This window comes from Dromiciops gliroides, chromosome 5 (genome assembly GCF_019393635.1).
Source record: "Dromiciops gliroides isolate mDroGli1 chromosome 5, mDroGli1.pri, whole genome shotgun sequence".
In the NCBI taxonomy this organism is placed as follows: Eukaryota; Metazoa; Chordata; class Mammalia; order Microbiotheria; family Microbiotheriidae; genus Dromiciops; species Dromiciops gliroides.
Window position 1 is genome coordinate 58,764,154 of NC_057865.1, and position 19,156 is coordinate 58,783,309.

Sequence of the window (19,156 nt, forward strand, 5' to 3'; positions counted from 1 at the left end):
CACTATTATTAAATAAAATGTGTATCCTGGGAATACATTAAATGAAAATTATTGCCTACATTGCATTTGTTACAGATTTTAAATTTACACGTGCATGTGGTCCATCAGAATAATCTATCCCAATGCCTAGAGTCTCTTAGGGAATCTCATAAGCTCCAAATCTGGCACTAGATATTCTTAGTGGAAAAGCTTAATACAACAGCTGTGTCCTGTAAAGAAAACTCGACGTGGGACACAGAATTTTTGATTGATTATAGTTAGGTATGATTCCACCACATTCAAGCTGTGTGGCCTTGCACTGATCACTTAATTTAGCCTCCGTTAGCTGGTTTTTACCAGATGTTGTTCACGCTGTGAGGTACTGGTCAGGTGCATTAGTCTAACATTAAAATGTAAACTACTCGCAAGTAGAGATGATTTCATTCTTTATATTTGTATAGAACTTCACACATAGTGGGTACTTACTAAATCCTTGTTGGTTCATTGATTGCTTTTATGTTCTCTGTGTTCCAAGAATTTTGCCTTTGTGTTTTCTATGAAAGCTAGGGACTACGAAGAAGTGCACTAGGGGTTGGACAGGGAAGTCATAAGGGAGAACTGAGCACTTCAAGATCCAAGAGGAGTGAACAAAGAGGAAGGGCCAAGAAAGCGTACTACAGAGGAAAGTGTCTAAAGTCAGAGGACTTGGGTGCAAACTGTGGGATTTGGTGAGTATTATGACCTGTGTGAAGAAACTAAAGTCACTCAGGGCTCCATCTTCTCTTCTGTAAAATGAGTGGGATAGACTGACTATCCTCTAAAGTGCCCTTTAGGTCAAGACTTATAATCTTATTAATCCCAGAACACATTTGTGATTTGGTTCTACCTATAAGCTAGGAATGAGTGTGACAAAAACTAGGAACTGTTCAAAGAGCCACCACTGACTGAGTTTGAACAGGAAGAGAAGCTCAGTGAAAAAGATGTGCTATATTAGTAGCAATGTGAGCAGCTAGGACCCCTCCTTGGCCCAAGGAGGGCCTTGGCCTCTTAAATCCTGTAGGCAGTTATGATCGATCTTGTTCAATCAGAAATATTTATTAAGAACTTACTATGGGGAGCAGCTAGATAGCACAGTGGATAGAGCACCAGCCCTGGATTCAGGAGTACCTGAGTTCAAATCCGGCCTCAGACACTTAACACTTACTAGCTGTGCGACCCTGGGCAAAAAAAAACTTAACCCCAATTGCCTCACACATACACACACACACACACACACACACACACAAGAAAAAGAAAAAGAAAATGAGGGAGAGGGGGCAGCTAGTTGGCAAAGTGGATAAAGCACCAGCCCTGGATTCAGGAGGACCTGAGTTCAAATCCGGCCTCAGACACTTAACACTTACTAGCTGTGTGACCCTGGGCAAGTCACTTAACCCCCATTGCCCCGCAAAAAAAAAAAAAAAAAGAACTTACTATGTACCAGTCACTGTAATAACTACTGGTGAGACAAAAAGAGGCAAAAGACAGTCCTCGGCCTAAAGGAGACTGCAATCTGTTGTAGAACAGCTTAGAATCTGTCATCCTAGATCATAGGGCCTTCACCTAAGAGGAAGCCCACATGTCAGAGCCAGTCTAAGAGCCAACTTCATTGTAAAGAAAGTGGTGGACTTGCAAGTATTTAAAATAATTGATTTTTTTAACTAATCATGGCAAACAGGATAAGCAAACATTTAAAGCCAAGACCCCATGTTGTTCAACAAAATGACTCAAGCAATTGCGCTGAGTCTGGAGCCTGAGGAGAGAAATCCTGAGGAGACCACGGAAAGAGTCATTTTTATTCAGGGAGGAAAGAAGCAAAAGTAGGGATGTGCCCCAAGACCAGAGTCAGAAGGAAGAGAAGCAATCTTTTGAGGAAACTATAAGAAAAGAGAATATCTGCCAAGTAGAAGAACTTTTAGTACCCAGAGCTAAGGGTTGATGAGGGAGACTTGAAATTATCTTGCCTTTATTTTCTATGTGTTTTGTGTGTGGTTATTTGATAAATACTTTTGTGTGTACATATTGTCTCCCTCCAGGGAATATAACCTCCTTAAAAGTCTTTTTATACCCATCATCCAGTATGATAGCTGACACACAGAAGATACTTAATAAATTGTTGTTGTGTAGCTGTTTTCAGTCATGTACAACTCTTTGTGACCCCACTGGGTTTTTTGTTGGGGGGGGGGGGAGGGTTGGCAAAGATACAGGAGTGTTTTGCCATTTCCATCTCCAGCTCATTTGACAGATGAGGAAACTGAGACAAACAAGGGTTAAGTGACTTGCCCAGGGTCACACAGCTAGTAATTGTCTAAGGCCAGATTTGAACTCATTAAGATTAGTTTTCCTGACTCCAGGACCAGCACTCTACCCAGCATGCCGCCTAACTGGCCAATCTTCATCCTTATTTTGGAGATGAGGGACCTCATGCCAACTACCACTGGATTTTGTTCTTTTTAACTGTAAGACCCTATACATGGCTGGGAAAAAGATGATATTAATTTTTAGCTGCTACTGATATTTTTCTCTAGACTTGGGCCCTAAACCTATTTATATATAAACCTATTCCACTTTTCTTTTAGTTGTTTTAATTATTAATTGTATTGTTCCTAAGCAATATAGGGAAATCACTATAATTGAACAGAAGTGAGAAAGTCAACATTGATTTTTTTAGTCAATTCTCATCCTCCTGAGTTTCCCTCCTTTTGAGTAGTCCTTTGTTTCTACAAAATGTTTCCCTTAGAAAATTGGCCTTTTGCCTGAGCTAGATGTTAGTCCTGCTTTCAGACTAAAACGAGTGCATTTGGCTTGGCAAAACTTGAAGAACTGCAGTCCTTCTGTCAATTCATCAGTCAAGTATTTATTAAGTAGGGCAGCTAGGTAGTAAACATTTTGCCTCAGTTTCCTCATCTGTAAAATGAGCTTGAGACAGAAATGGCAAACCACTCCAATATCTTTGCCAAGAAGACCGCAAATTTGGTCAAAAAGAATAGGGCAGGACTGAAAACACCTGAACAACAACCAAAGCATTAGCCGTTTTTTTTATTTTATCTATAACACATAGAATTAAATTAAACTTAAAAACACTTGATATACCATAGATTCGATTATATTACTTTTCTGTGTTTGTGTGTGTGTAAAAAAAAACCCAAATGGGGTCATGAAGAGTCGGACGTAATTGAAAATGACTAAAGAACAACAATTTATTAAATATCTTCTGTGCCTTCGCGATAATGCCCAGTGCAGGGGATAAAAAGACAAAATTCCCCACCCTCAGGGAGTTTACATCCTCCAGGACAGTGTAGCCTAGGAGACAAAATGATAAAAAAAATGGAGGATGACGATGATGATGGTATTTAACAATTATAAAGCACTTTGCAAACCAAACATTTCATCTCGTTTGATGATGTGTATCCTATCCTTGGCATAGAGTTTGTATAAGGCTAAAAGATCATCTATGTAAAAAGAATACTGCAAGTATTGTGTGATGGATAGAATGCTGGACTGGAAATTAGGAAGGCATGAGTTCAAACCCCTCCTCAGACACTGGACAAACCATTTAATTTCTCTGCAATTTAACATTTTTATCTGTAAAATAAAGGGACTGGATTCACTGGTCTCTAAGCCTTCTTTCCTGATAGAATTCTATTACTTTTTGAGTTTTCAAACTGTAATGATTTGTGCAAATTTATTACATAAAGAAACCCCACCTATTAGGATATGTATAGATATATAAACATATGTATGATATGTGATTACATGTAATATATGTTATATTATGTAGTCAGATATAATGCTGATTATAGAGCATACTTATACATTGGAATTTTTAATGCCATTTAGATGAAAATCTGAGTCAAATGATCATTATATGGGGTGTATGTTCTGAACACAAGGTAAGCATGGAGACCAGACAGAGTATGTTATAGAGGAAGGAGAAATGTTTCTGGAGTCGAGAGACTCAGATTCAAAACCTGCCTCTGACCCATACTACATTTAGGAAGTTGAGCAAGTCATTAAACCTCCTTGGGCTTCAGGATCCTCATTTTGGGAAGGAGGGAAAGGGAGCTTGACTAGATGGCCTCTGGCTATAGAAATGTTTCCCTCCATGAACACAGAGAGACCTGGGAAGGACCAAGAACTACTCATGTATAACTTATTTTGAAATGCTTGAGTTCTAGTGGGTAGGGGGTGGGAATGGAGGAGAAGAAGTTGGAACAATTTTTTTTTAAAAATTGATGTTAAAATTTGTTTTTACATATATTTTGGAAAATAAAATTCTATTCAAAAAAAAAAGAAGGGTTGAATTTATAACAGGGATGATTTAATCAGGTCAAGTCAACAAATATTTGCAAAGAAAGTCAAGAACAGTCCCTGCTCTCAGGGAGCTCACAATCTAAAGGAGCAGCGAGCATGAAGATAATTATGTACAAAGATAGAGATACCATTAACTGCAGGCCCGAAGGAAGGCACTAGCTTTAAAGAACACCCAGAAAGACCTTTTTGTAAAAGGTGAGCTTTGGGATGAGACTTAAAGGAGGCCTGTTTTACTTGGCCTCCTTTATATATATATATATTTTTTTCAAGATATATATATATATATATATATCTTGAAAAACTAATATCCTTTTTCTTGTTATCTCTGAAAACCCCTCTGAAAAACAGTAATATGAAGACAGTTGTAACACAATCCCTTTCTGGTTTAGAGACTTCGCTAGACACTTCAAAACATAAGAATAACAGCCAGATTTCAGTTGGTCTTATGTGACCCACCCACATGAGGAAAATATTTTTCAGTATTTGATTGTTTTCAAGTTTTAAGATCAAGACTGTCCTTTATATATACATGTGGATGACTTGGAATAAATCTGGAAAATTAACCAAAGACACATGTGCTCCTCTGAGCAAACAAGCTCTTTCTATTAATGTTGTGTTCTTTTCTCAACTTCACATTCAGAATATAAAGCTTATGACACTTCCTGCTATTATTCTCCACACATCCTTTGGATTCCATCAATATGATTTGGGGCTTTCTTCCCTGGGGAGTTTGCAATGCTAATTGGGAGTCTTTAATACTTTAGGTCTTACTTGTTGGATAATTAAATAGAAACCCAGTGTGATTCCATTAGTAGAATTTCATTAAGAAAAATTTCCATTTCCATTGCAATTTTTCATCACCAAGAAAATCTGGTCTTGCATATATCAACTCTTTCAATTTTAATAAATTTGAGAATCAGCCTTAAACACAAATACTAAAATGTCATTTCCTTGGGTTAGGATTTTTCCAGTAGCTTTTCTTACATTGAGAAATAATATAATTGAGATACTCTTGCTGGCTATCTTGCCATCTGCAGTATTATAGAAGTTAGTCTATGGAAGTCAGGTAAAAAAACTGATTGTTGGCCATTTGGCCAACAATTAGGGAATGTCTCAACCTGAAAGGAATAGCAAAGTCCTTCAAAGTGGAGGTAGTATATCTCTGTCTCTGTGTGTCTCTCTGTCTCTGACTCTGTGTTTCTCTGTCTTTGTCTCTCTGTCTCTATCTTTCTGTGTCTATCTCTCTCTGTCTCTGGTGTGTGTGTGTGTGTGTGTGTGTGTGTGTGTGTGTGTGTGTGTGTGTTTGTGTGTGTGTGAGAGAGAGAGAGAGAGAGAGAGAGAGAGAGAGAGAGAGAGAGTCCCTTGACTTGTTCCCACTGCCTTCCATGGTGCCTGTCACATTAGGTAGGCTCTTAAAAATGATGATTACTTTACAATTACATTTGCAATGACTACTATAAACAGCTGACATTTATAGAACATTTTAAAGAATTACAAAGCACTTTATATGTGTGATCTCATTTGATCCACACAGGAAACCTATAATGTCCTCTTTGCTCCAGGTTTTGATACCCCCTGCTGCTAACCAGTACGTACTGATTCCTAATGCTCCCAATCATTCTTCAGAGGTCTTGAGAATGCTACAGAACCCTTAATATTATTCCTTAGATAACCAAGATACAATGAGGAGCATATTTTGAGGTGAAAAATTGAAAAGAACAAAGAGATTATGCTTATGGTCCCTTATCACTTCCAGGATCAAATATAAAATCATCTGTTTGATATTCAGAGGACTTCAAAAAATCCCCTCCCCATTTCCAGTCTTAAGCCTTATATTCTCTTCCCACTCCATATACACTGTGATGCAATGACATAGATCTCCTTTCTCTTGCTGGAATGAGACAGTCCATCTTCAGACACCATGTGTGTCTTCCCTGATTTACTCTCCATGCCTGGAAGATCCTCCCTCCTCAACTTTGCTTTCTGGATTTCTTCAAGTCCCAGTTAAAATTCTATCTTCTTTGGGAAATCTTTTCTGAAGCCCCTTAAATCTAGTTCCTTCCCTCTATTGATTACTCCCAATTTATCCTGCATGTATCCTGTTTGTAAGTGGTTATTTGTGTGTCCACCATTAGGCTGTAAGTTCCTTTAGAGGAGGGACAATCTTGCCTTTCTCTGTATCCCAAGTACTTAGCACAGTACCTGGCACCTAGTAGGTTCTTTTTTGTTTTGTTTGTTTTTTGTGGGGCAATGAGGGTAAAATGTGCCCAGTATCACACAGCTAGTAAGTGTCAAGTGTCTGAGGCTGGATTTGAACTCAGGTCCTCCTGAATTGAGGGCCATCTAACTGCCCTAGTAGGTTCTTTTTGGGGGGGGGGGTGAGGCAATAGGGGTTAAGTGACTTGCCTAGGGTCACACAGCTAGTAATTGTTAAGTGTCTGAGGCCGGATTTGAACTCAGGTCCTCCTGAATCCAGGGCCAGTGCTCTATCCACTGTGCCACCTAGCTGCCCCTATAGTAGGTTCTTAATAAATCTTTATTGACTGCTTCTGCAGATGACCAACAAAAAAACAGACTGGTTTAAGGACAGTTTGAATTGTCACAGAAAATATGTATTGCTTTGGGCCAGCTAAAGCAGAGGAGAGGTTATGCCATTTTTCCAAAACTGAGAGGATAACAATATTGGAAACAAGATCAAATTTGCTAAGTGTTTCTGTTTCTAATTCGCTCTAACATTGCTATAACCTTTCACTACCTTACCCTGACCCATTCCCACCCCACCCTGCATTGACAAACAGAAGCAAATAAAAGAACTGAAAGTTAATGTAAAATTGCTTTTAACTAAAGAGGGTATAAACACTGAGTTAGATTTCAAATAGGTCCAGGAGGCAAATGCCTCTTATAAGCAAAGTGATAAAAAACAAAAAATGAGAGATCAAAGAAAGTCTTAGGGGAGGAAGCCATTAGGTAGATTTCTACAAAATAAATAGCATGTCAGATCTGAATATTAGTTAAGCCAACCTAATGGCAAAAGACAAATAAGATCATTTAAAATAAGATTCCAGAATCTTAAAAGAAAAACTGAATGAGGTTTGAATCCTTTATTGTATCAAAGCAATGCAATGAGGACTAAAATGTAAACCCTTTGGAAATCTAAGACATTAGAAGATAGAACCAAAACTAAAAGGGCAGCTCCCAACCCCAACCAAATCATATTGGAAAATGAAAACATTCCACAATCAAAGCAAGATGGGGAAATATCATAAAAGACATGTAACTAAAACAATGGAGAAAATGTCTATGTGTGAACCAATGCTCATGAAAACCAAATGGGAAAGGTCAAACTGAGGTACATCTGCTTCAAAGACACAAAAGTAAAGAACCCTGATTGCTTAACCCTTTGTGCTAACAATCAGGATTTCCTATACTACATAATGAGTTCAATAAACCTGAAGTTCATGAAAACATTGTGCCCTTTAATTTAAAAAAATGAAATATATTGTCTTCAGGGTATAAGAAGAGCCTCTCTTATGTACATCCAAAAAGAGAGAGGAGGGTGGTTCTAGATATGAAGAGCTGGAGAAAGAAATACAATGTTAAGTACTTTGCTATAACATGAAACCAATTTTTATCCTAAAAATGATGATTTAATATTTCTACAAAATCCCCAAAAACCAACCATCATCTACCAGAAAGAAATAAGACCATACAAATTCCTCACCACATAAGAAGCAAAGATAACCATAGCTCTTGCATACCTACTCTTTGACTTTTTTTCTCTGAACAGCTATGGCATTATTTGTTTTAAAACACTATTCAATTTCAGAATATTCCCTTAAACAAATACATTTGATAGATTGTCCAGAGAAAACCAAAGATACTAAAAAAATTATCATTACCAGAAGGCATTTAGGCTGCAAAGGTTTCAATCAACACCTCCTCATCAGAGCCCAGCAAGGACAAAAGAGATGCTCAATTTCAAAGGAACCAAAAAGGTGGGGGTTTGGTTTCCTCCCCTTGAGTCCAGCAACAAAAATGCAAGGGAATTGTTTCCATTTTTAGGTTCCTTTGTCAACTCTGCTTTAATGTCATGGGGGAAAAAAACAACAACACAACTCCCAAACAGTGGTAAAAGCAGAAACAAAAATATACCCAATGATTTCATGGAAAACTACTCTCGCACTACAAATTTGTTCTTAAAAAGCAATAAATGGGACTGTTATAATTGTTTAAAGTCATTTTAACAAATTTGACTCAGTTCTCTATGTGTTTGAGAACTGAGGCCTATTAGACAAACTTGCTTTGTTTGTTTTTTCCTCACAGTTATTATTGCTAACTGTATTACTCTCCTTCCTATTCCCTCCCTTTTATATTTACTCTATTTTCTATCTACTTTCACCCTATCCCTCCTCAAAAGTGTTTTGCTTCCCATTGCTCCTACAATTTTCCCTCCCTTCTTTCACCCCTCCCCCCTCATCCCCTTCCCTTCCCACTTTCCCACAGTGCAAGATACATTGCTATACCCAATTGAACAAGTAAGTTTTTCCCTCTTTGAGCCAATTCTTTTGATAGTAAGGCTCACTCACTCCCCTGCACCTCCCCCATCTTCCCCTCCATTCCATTAGCTTTTTCTTGCTTCTTTTATGTGAGATACTTTACCCCATTCCACCTCTCCCTTTCCCTTTCTCACAGTGCATTCCTCTCCCCCATTAATTTTATTTTTTAAAAGATATCAACATGGGACAGTTAGGTGGAGCAGTGGACAAAGCACCAGCCCTGAACCCAGGAGGATCGGAGCCCAAATCTAGCCCTAGACACCCGACACTCACCAGCCACGTGACCCTAGACAAGCCACCCAACCCTGACCACCCTACAAAAAAAGCAATTAAAAAAATAAGAATGAAAATTGATTATCAAAGCACCACCATAGTATGGCTTGGTTGGTGGTAGAGTGGTGAGTGTGGCATCTATACAAAGACACCCAATAGGACCAATCTTAAGTAAAGGCAGTTAGGTAGCTGCCTAGTATAAACTGAGAGTCTTCAAAAGGCACTGCCACCCAAAATGTCTTCTGTACCATGTGCCCTTTTGCCTTATATTCCAAATCAGAGATTCATTCTTTTGAATCTCCCTGTGTGAAGGATTATGGTCTTCAAAAACTTCTTAATAAAATTGAAAAAAAACCCCACCCCTCACCTCCTCCAAACATCAATACAAGTTCAGAAAAGGCAGGGAAGAAGAGAGAGAGAGAAGAGGGTAGAGAAGGTATAAAAGGAGAAAGATAGTGGAAAAGAAACCCTTATAATTATTATGCTTGAAAAAACCACAATAACAATAAGCATACTTTTAATTGTAATTACAATTCTTACATGCCACTGATTACCCTTTTAGACCTATCCTAATTTTGTACTAATATTCCCTCATACACATAGAAGACCCTAACATTTAAAATGTTACTGTAACATAGATTTTCCTATTGGAAATCAAGAATGAAGTATGCATTATTTCCTGGCTAGTTTTGATATTACTGATGGGCCTATTTGGTACACACCAATATTTAATATTCATGTCAGTTATTTTAATGTTCAAAAACAGATGCAACCATTAGATATCTTGAATTTGATGGTAATAGGGAGGGCCTTCAGATCATTAGAGCTCCACCTTCAGTAACAACACACAAGTGGAGTGCAAAAAGTACATGCCAAAATGCTTGCTGGGAGAGAAAACCCAAGGCTTGCAGAAGTTCACTTCAACTTTCCAAATTCCACAACAGCCAAATATTTAAACATATACATACAAACACACGTGAAGATGTGTTAAGAATAAAAGTCATGCACAGGTCCGCAAATTATCAATGAATTAGTCTACTTGGAAAAGATTTGATACCTCCTTCTTCATCAGATGGTCTTGTTAGCTCACTGCAGAAGGAAAAGCTAGGGTTTGTCTCAGAGATTTCTGACTTATCATCCCCTGGTCCTACACCAAGGGTACTGGTTGAATGAGACCGATGTCTACTGTAGAGACTTGCCTTTTCTATGTTGGGGGAAAAGAATGTTCATGTGTATGGTTACATAACTGAAGAATGGAAAGAAATGGAACATAACATAAAAAGACAAATAACCTAATAATTGAGTTTTAGCAATCAACGTCCTAGTTTCTATTCCCAAGAACCAGTGAATTCAGGATCATAGATAGAGAGATGGAGGGACAGTAGAAGCAAACAAGTTTAGCTTCTTCATTTTACAAAGAGAGAACCAGGGCTGAGAGAGATAACATAATTCACCTAGGGTCACCCAGGTACTAAGTGGCAGATTCAGAATTTGGAGTTAGATGCTCTAACATTAAAGTCAACACTCTTTTCACTGTACCACACTAACTTCCTAGGGCACATCATACGATAAATTATTTTAGGGGGTATATGGAAGAAAGATTGGACCTCTTTTTAAGAACTAGGATAACACTGGCTACAATCTGAATTTCTACCAAAAAATAGGCAATGGTTCAAAAAAACACACATTCCCAGGTCCACAAAGTTTGTTGGCTAATTTTATGTATGTATTTATTATGTTTGTATTTATTATGTATGCGTGGATATATGTATGTCTGTGGATATATAGTATGTGGATATATATTTGGAACCTGGCAGCCCACATTGATAAAACTGACCCTTGGTCTGACTCACCTAGTTTGAGTCATTGCATTGTTTAGATTGACAGTAAAATCTCCCAAGTCTAGAAGTCTAAAATGCAAAATGACAGTTTCTGAGAAACTGCTATCACTACAAACCTGCACTTCCTGTACCTTTAACTTAGAGATGAAACCATAAGTTAAAAGTCACATAAACCATTAATTTTAAGTAAATCAAAGATCAAGGGAGAAGTTTCAGTGCAAATTAACAATATAGCTTGCTCTTTAAAATGCTTAGATGTTGTATCCTTTTGAATGTAACCCAAACAAATTTCTATTTTATTTTAAGAGATTATCCAGGTTATAGAAAATCTCTATGCTATTTCAATTGAAAGTCTTACAATAGGAGTTGAAAACACTCTAAAAATGCATTTCAGAATTCAGACCTAGTTTATGTCTTAAATGTTTAGTGAAATCCAAATACCTACATTTGTGAACCCGCAAAGCCTACTGAAATCATATTTACTAATAAAAAGCAGATGAATGGGAACTCCACACTCTTGACTGAATCTAGGAATAATAGGACATTCTAATCTAGTTCTTAATAAAAGTGCTTTTATCAAGTTTCACTCACATCAATGATTAAAATCTATTCTCAAGTTATATGTAACTATAAACAATAATTCATTTCAAAGACATGATGTTTTAAAAAATGTTTTTAAAGCTCGCAGTGGACTAATTGAATCTGAATGCTTATGGGGGGTTTCATTTTCAGGACAAAACAATGCCAAGATGGAAGAACTCAAAATATGAGTAATACCAGAAAGCATATGTAGACTCCTAGATTGAATATTGTCTTCCAATGGATCAATGTCGAAGATGGAACCAGGATCGGTACGCCAAACTTTAAGGTCTTTTATCAGAAGAAAGACATAAAAAGAATCAAGAGAAAAATAAGAATGACACAGCAAAGAAAAGCAAACATGAACCCAGGTGGCTTCGTGTTGTTGATTTTTTAAGACCACACTTAGAACTTTTCTGAGATATTTGTATTCTTGGGATGAGCTAACAGACATGCATTTTCACAGGTATTTCTTAAGAGAACTGTGGAATTAAATTTAAATTCCCCCAGCTTATCTTTATTGGCTTTTTAAGGTTGGAGGGCAACTTAAGTTCTTTTCGATATAATCATCAGTAACCCTATAAAACCTTTTATAGCATGGCCCATGTCTACACAAGACGAGTATTTGCTAATTGTAATCTATTGTTTGAATGCAAAGTCTTTTTCTCATCATATACTGCACTAGATAAAGTAGGAAAGGTAGAATGAACTTTACTGACTCATGAGAAACCACTAAGAGGTTTTTTTTGTCTGGAAAAAAAAATCCTCTCTACTACATCAGAAGCAAATGTTTTGAGAATGCGCACTTTAATAAGTGTTTCACAAGGGACAAATATAAGTCTAAGTTCACACACGCATCCCTTGTCCAAAATATTTGTGAACTTTTGTGTAGATGTTCCTGGAGGAGAGAATGAGATTGAAAAAGAAAGTTTTGCTGTTTCTGTTTCCACAAGAGGCAAAGCACAGACATGTGGCCATTGTTAAGTGTACCCAAAAGCAATGAGGGTGAGGGAAACTGAGGTTTAGAAAGATTAGATGATATGGTCATGGTCACATACTTAGTGTCAGAAGTAGGAAATGATCTTGAAGACTCTAACATACTCTCTCTAAGTCATAGAGGAAAATATCACTGGTTCAACTAGAATGTGTTGTCTCTCTTGTTGAGAATGGCTTTAGTCATTCCTGAGCCAACAGCTCCATGCATAAGGCTATTCCGTAGCTTAAGAACATGGATCTTAATGTAAGTTGATACTATAATTATTATCATTATCAAAAAAACAAACAGAACTCTTAAAAAAGGAATTTCACTGCTAAAAATTTATTCACAAAGACAATCAGATATTTCATTATTCAAATTTTTGAAATTAAATGTAAATGCAATTTTAATTCAGCAAAGCAGAAATATTCAAGTACTTCTGGATACTCACTTCTCTTTGACCCATTAGTAATATCTGAAAACTATGATCTCATCAAGTGATTTTAAAATAATATATGCCAAAGTCAGAATAATCACCACCAGAAATTTTCCCCCTGCTTACTGTGCTTTTTTTTTTCACTTGATTTAAACTAGCAAGAGAAAGAATGTCATCATGGATAAAGAGGCATTCTTGGATTTGAAAAGACCCCAGTTCAAGACCAACTTCTCACACATATTTGTTTGAATATCCTTGGCAACTCAACCTCCAAATGCCCCAAAGTAATACAATGTTAGTAAAAATTATAGAGAAATTACTGATCTACATTGGTAGAGGCAGCTTCTTTACTGGGAGTTTCTTATACCAGTGAAGTCACAGTTCCAAACACACAAACAAAAACAAAAACCCTAGCAATAAAAATGCCCAAGTCTTAAAATTATTTAAAATAGTCAAAGTAGATAGTAGACAACAGTACTAACTGGTTTTCCTATAAATTTATGTGATATAATCTCAAGTAGGCCCTTTCTGAGGCAAGACAATGTTTTTACACCTCATTAGTCAGTTCACTATCTCCATTCACCACAGGGGTTCCTCCAAACCTTTATATCCATCATCAAACTTTCCATGAATTTCCCCTTACCCTCCCATCTCTGCTGAGAATGGCTGCACATTTTACTAGAAAAAGTGGGATCATTCACCAAGAGCTCTCTCTTCTCCCCATCTCCTATCACTCATAAGCCTTTCACTACTCTCTTCTCCTTCACTCCTACCTCATGTGAAGAGGTGGCCCTTCTCCTTGCTAAGACAAACGCTTTATGCATGCACAAGTGGTCTCATTCCATCCCATCTTCTTAAACAGATTTCTCCTTGTATCATCCCTATTCTCTGACTACTCTTGAGTCTCTTAATGTCTATTTACTGCTTCCCTACTGCCTACAAACATATCCATATCTCCTTCAGAAGAAAGAGAGAGAGAGAGAGAAAAAAAGAAAGAAAGAAAGAAAGAAAGAGAAACAAAAAACCCCTCATTTAATCCCAATAGCTATGATCCTATGTATCTCCTTCCTTTTGTAGGTAAATTCTTTGAGAAGGCTTTCTGCGATAAGTAATTCCACTTCCTTTCAGCTCACTCACTTAAGACTACCATCAGACTTCCTAATTCATCATTCTGTTAAAACTTATCTCTCCTAAGTTTCTAATATTTTCTTAATTTCCAAAATTAATTACCTTTCTTAATTCTCAGCTTTCTTGACCTTTCTGTGTCATTTGACACTATCACCCTCTTGTCCTTAATATTCTTTTCTCTCTAGGTTTTCATGACTGCTCTCTCCTGCTGAACTACTCATCAGTCTCCTTGGATGGCTTTTCAACCATGTCATGCCTCCTAGACATAGGTGTTTTACAGGACTCTGTCCAGGGCCCTTTTGTTCTCTCCTTCTATACTATTCATTTGGTGATCTCAGGTTCCATGGATTTTAATTATAATTTCTATGCAGATGATTCTCAGGTCTACCTGTTTAACCTGTGAGAAAATAATGGGAATTGGTAGATACTCAAAGGCTCACCTGGAGATTAATCTAAACTAATTGAATTAAGTGTTTCTATATAGCTGTTTGCACTAGACTGTTAGCTCCTTGTGAACAAGGATTCTTTTTTGTCTTTCTACCACCAGCACTTGGAACAGCGCCTAGCACATAGTAGGCACTTCACAACTGCTTGTGGAGGACTTGATTGAAAAGATGAGAGGACACCCCCAACCTACCCCTTTGTGGATGTGGGAGGACCACAGGTGCTACACATTGTACATGTTTTTGGACTTTTTCCATATATTAATCATTGTGCTGGGTTTTTTTCCCCCTCTCTTAAAAACTATTAGTTGGGGCAGCTAGGTGGTGTAGTGGATTGAGCACTGCCCTGGAGTCAGGAGGACCTGAGTTCAAATATGGCCTCAGACACTTGACACTTACTAGCTGTGTGACCCTGGGCAAGTCACTCAACCCCAATAACCTTACCAAAAAACAAAAAAACTTTTAGTTATATGGAATGGCTCACTGGGAGATGGAAGGGAAAGGATACTTGGAATAACTAAGAATGATATAAGAAATAGAAGATATCAATTTTTAAAGTATTTTTTTAAATAAAAATAAATTCTTACTGACTTTTGACACTTCTGAGACTTTTGCATTTTCTCTATGGAAGGAACTGGAGCCATGGCATTAAGAGGCCTACTATCTTGACTACAAGTTTCAATGAGAAGCTAGGACCTGATAAAGCACAGACCCCAAATCTGAAGTTTCTCAGGTTGTAACATTACTTCAACAAGTGGAATTCCAGAAATAATAAATATATAAAGCAGCCTTATCTGTGCTATAAATAATCTCAGGACCCAATATGGCCCCTTGCCTTGGCAAAAACCACCCTTATTAGAAAATGATGGGGACAGCTAGGTGGCGCAGTGGATAAAGCACCGGCCCTGGATTCAGGAGTACCTGAGTTCAAATCTGACCTCAGACACTTGATACTAGCTGTGTGACCCTTGGCAAGTCACCTAACCCCCATAGCCCCACCCCACCCCAAAAAGAAAAGAAAATGATGGCTTCAAGCAGTATAAAAGACAGTGCTTGATATAGACAGAATAAGAATACTCCCCAACTTGCTTTGTGCAAGCAACTTCTAAAAGAAAAGAGAAAGTTTAAAAGGTCCAATTTTACTTAGTCATTTCAAATCAACTACCATTCTTGAAGACTGGGATTCTTACTTTGGGAAGTCAGTTCATTGGAGTTAATTTGTGGGCACTTTTACATCTTGTAAATAATTCACTGCTTGTGGCATGTGTAGAGACCTAATCGCAAGTTCTCTCCTGACTTCAAAGATGCATGATCTTCACTGAATGGGCATTCCTTCTATCAACATAAATTGAAACTTACACGTACACGCACACACTCTTTCATATGTTACTTTAGCCAAAGAAACCATTTTCCTGTGACCAATGCAGCAAAAAGCCTCTCTGTGCTCAGTCTGGCCTTCCAATAACAGATATAAATATCTCAGAAATAATTTTGTTTTACAGCTCTTTCTAGATCTTATATTCTCCTTGTAAGGCCTTTGAGAACACATTGTTACCTTCATGTGGCAATGAAACAGTCAAGTAGGACTTGGGTAGAATGATTTTTTCTTCTTTTTTAAAAATTTTAGGGCAGCTAGGTGACACAGTGGATAAAGCACCAGCCCTGGATTCAGAAGGACCTGAGTTCAAATCTGGCCCCAGACACTTGACATTTATTAGCTGTGTGACCCTGGACAAGTCACTTAACCCACATTGACCCACGAAAAACAAAAACAACAACAACAAAACACACAAAAAAACAAAAACAAAAATTTCACTGGTGTAAAATTCCCAGTAAGATCTTTCTCTGCCAAGGCAAATCTGTACCTCCTCTAGAATTCAGAGCCTTAGAGAACTGCCTAAAACATTGAGAGATCAAGTAACTTGCCCAGCGTCACATACCTAGCATGTGTCAGGGACAAGACTTGAACCCTGGTCTTCCTGATTCCAAAGCTATCTCTCTGTCCCTCATGCCATGCTGACTTTTGAATGCTTATTTATGTCAAGTAAAATCACTAAAGAGAGTAAGAAAGAGAAAAAGCTTCCAGAGATTGGTCTTCTGACCTTGGCATGCATTATCTTTAAGTCAGTAGAAGCCTTCATATTTTAGTGACGAGAATCTTCTAAAATAGTAAATGCTTCTCCTTAATCTTGAAAGTCCCAGTGATAAAGACTGCCAGTTTTATTTACATACATCTAGAGTACAGCTCACTTACTCCTCATGTATTCAATATTAAAATTGAAATTCCAAAGTGCTTTTTTAGAAATGTGTGTAATTATCACCCTGTAAATAGCCTCTCAGAGGATGCTGCCACTGTAATGTTCCTTCTTAGCAGGAACCCTATACTGAAGATGATTAAAGGGAGCTTTGAGAGAATTCTATTCCCATTAGAGCAAGGGAAAACTCATGCAGAATATCTTTTTATGGCTTAATTAATACATTAATACATTTATAGCTCCCCAAATAAGATATTTTAGTGTCTTTGCTAGGCAATTATCATTTGCAAAGACCAATGTGGACATATCAAAAAGGCATCAAAACTACCCCCTCCCCAACAGATTTGTAAAAGGGTTTTAGGTTTTCTGATATTAAATATTAAAAGACACTTATTTTTAAAGAGATATTTTCCAGCTCTTACATGCAAAGAATTCTGAGGAGTGTCATCTAACTTAAAAAAAATAGAGCCTCAATAACTGTACTACTTTAAAGTCTATTTAAATAGGACCCATTTGGAGTAAACTGCCATAAAATGCATCTAAAGCCTGCATGTAAGTGATCAAGGAGAAAAATTCTCAGTCCAGTACATCTCTTTGACCTTAAGTCAGTCCCTCCACAGAAAGTCAGCTTACCCACAATGATTCCAGGCCGCCGATCCATTTCCACAATCTGTGGATGTATACCTTTGTAAGCAGCATCACTGACAACCTGGGTATTCTTCCTCACTCGCTCTGTCACTGGGTCATCCACAACTGGGGTGAAACCTCTGCCCTTTGTCTTCTCAAAGTCTTCATGATATTTAACCTAAAGAAAGGGAAGAAAAACAGACTGTGGTAGCTGCAACTTAGCTGAACTGATATTCTACAGAGTATTGAGGCAAAAATGTTATTCTGTGTATGCCTATATATGGTCATCCTTCTCCAATTATTCTCTAGATAAAAATGAATCACTTTTCCCACTAGGTTTCCATGCATCTTTCTAAATGCCTAAATCAATATTCTTTGTTTCTTCTTTTATAATTAGCCATAAACACTTTTGCAAACTTCATAAGTAGGGTGATGATATCAATTTTAAGTCTCTTAATTACTAGGGGAATTATTGCTGTGGCTCATGAGAACCACTTTAAAATTACAATTAAACCTATAAATTTGTAACTTCAAAATACATGTATGTCTACATATACTAAAACCTATATTTTTATAAATTCAAAGAATACAATACTATTTTGAAGTTATGAGTGTAACTACAGTAAGGTACGTGTATATTTATAACAAATATATGCACATATATATATATATTTAAACCTGCATCTAACTTCAAAAATCATATCTATACATATATTTAAACCAGTATATTCATAATTTCAAAAAATTATGGATTGAAGTTATGAATGTACAAATTTGAATATAAATGTATATGTATACTTTTTAAGTTAAAATATGCAGGTATATATTTAAGTTATAAATATGCACATATATTACTGTAGCTACTTTCTAAGCTCTCAGTAAAACTATACCTGTGAATTAAGTCCTTGCTGCTCAACCATTTTTATGAATAGTGCCATATAGTTATACAAGAAAAAAATAGTAGTGACCCCTAGAGCAACTGAATTATAAATCTGAATGGCCTTAATATGGTAATAAAACACAAACAGCACTTTGAAATATGCTCTGCATCATGCAAACATGCCAAACACAAAGTCAAAACCAAACAGAGGGAAGTCCAGGCACTTGTCAGTCACACAAGGCATTCAAAGGACAGAAGGAAGTCAAATTTGAAAATAAAAAGGCAGAAATCAACCGGTAGAGAAAATCTTTTTATTGAAACTCTAGGTGTTTCCATTACATTTAAGTGCAGTTAGAAAATTCACCATAAGGCAAATTGAGTAATCCCAACTCCTGTGCTTTAATAATTATCCAGTTAAGTGGCGAACTAACATCTCCAGGGTGTGATACAGTGTTATTCCTTAGTATATATTAGTCGTGAGAAGAGTCAGGCAGTTGTACCCTACCATGGAAATATTGTTTTGAGTTTCTTTAACATGCCTCAGTCCAGGGGTATCTACAATCAAACTTGGTCTACCTTTCATCTGTTTCTGATCCTGGGTATACTTAACCTGCAAAGCAATAACAACCAGGAAAACATTAGAATAAAACACAATTGAAATTTTTAAAAAAACCACATAACTACATTTCCTTCTTCCCCCTGCCCCCTTTCAAAGAGCAAATGATATACGACACACTTAAAAATATTAGCTGGGGAACTGGCCCAAGAAATTGTTCATCAGCATCCACTCATTGCCAAAGCAACTCTTTTTTTTTTTTAGATGAACAATC

The 19,156-nt window shown here is 37.1% G+C and overlaps 1 protein-coding gene across 7 annotated transcripts in view; it reads right to left on the bottom strand.

Annotated features, from left to right (window-relative positions):
- The window catches only part of NEBL (nebulette), a 506,719-nt gene that overhangs the window by 23,329 nt on the left and 464,234 nt on the right, over positions 1–19,156 (bottom strand). For 5 of the 7 annotated variants that reach the window (XM_043966337.1, XM_043966340.1, XM_043966341.1 and 2 more), the window contains one exon: positions 17,453–17,624. In XM_043966337.1, the coding sequence (XP_043822272.1) occupies positions 17,453–17,624 (172 nt within the window). Of the gene's footprint in view, positions 1–10,218; positions 10,366–11,779; positions 11,873–17,452; positions 17,625–18,831; positions 18,937–19,156 lie in introns of all 7 variants that reach the window. The other 2 variants (XM_043966342.1, XM_043966343.1) reach the window with 2 other exon arrangements.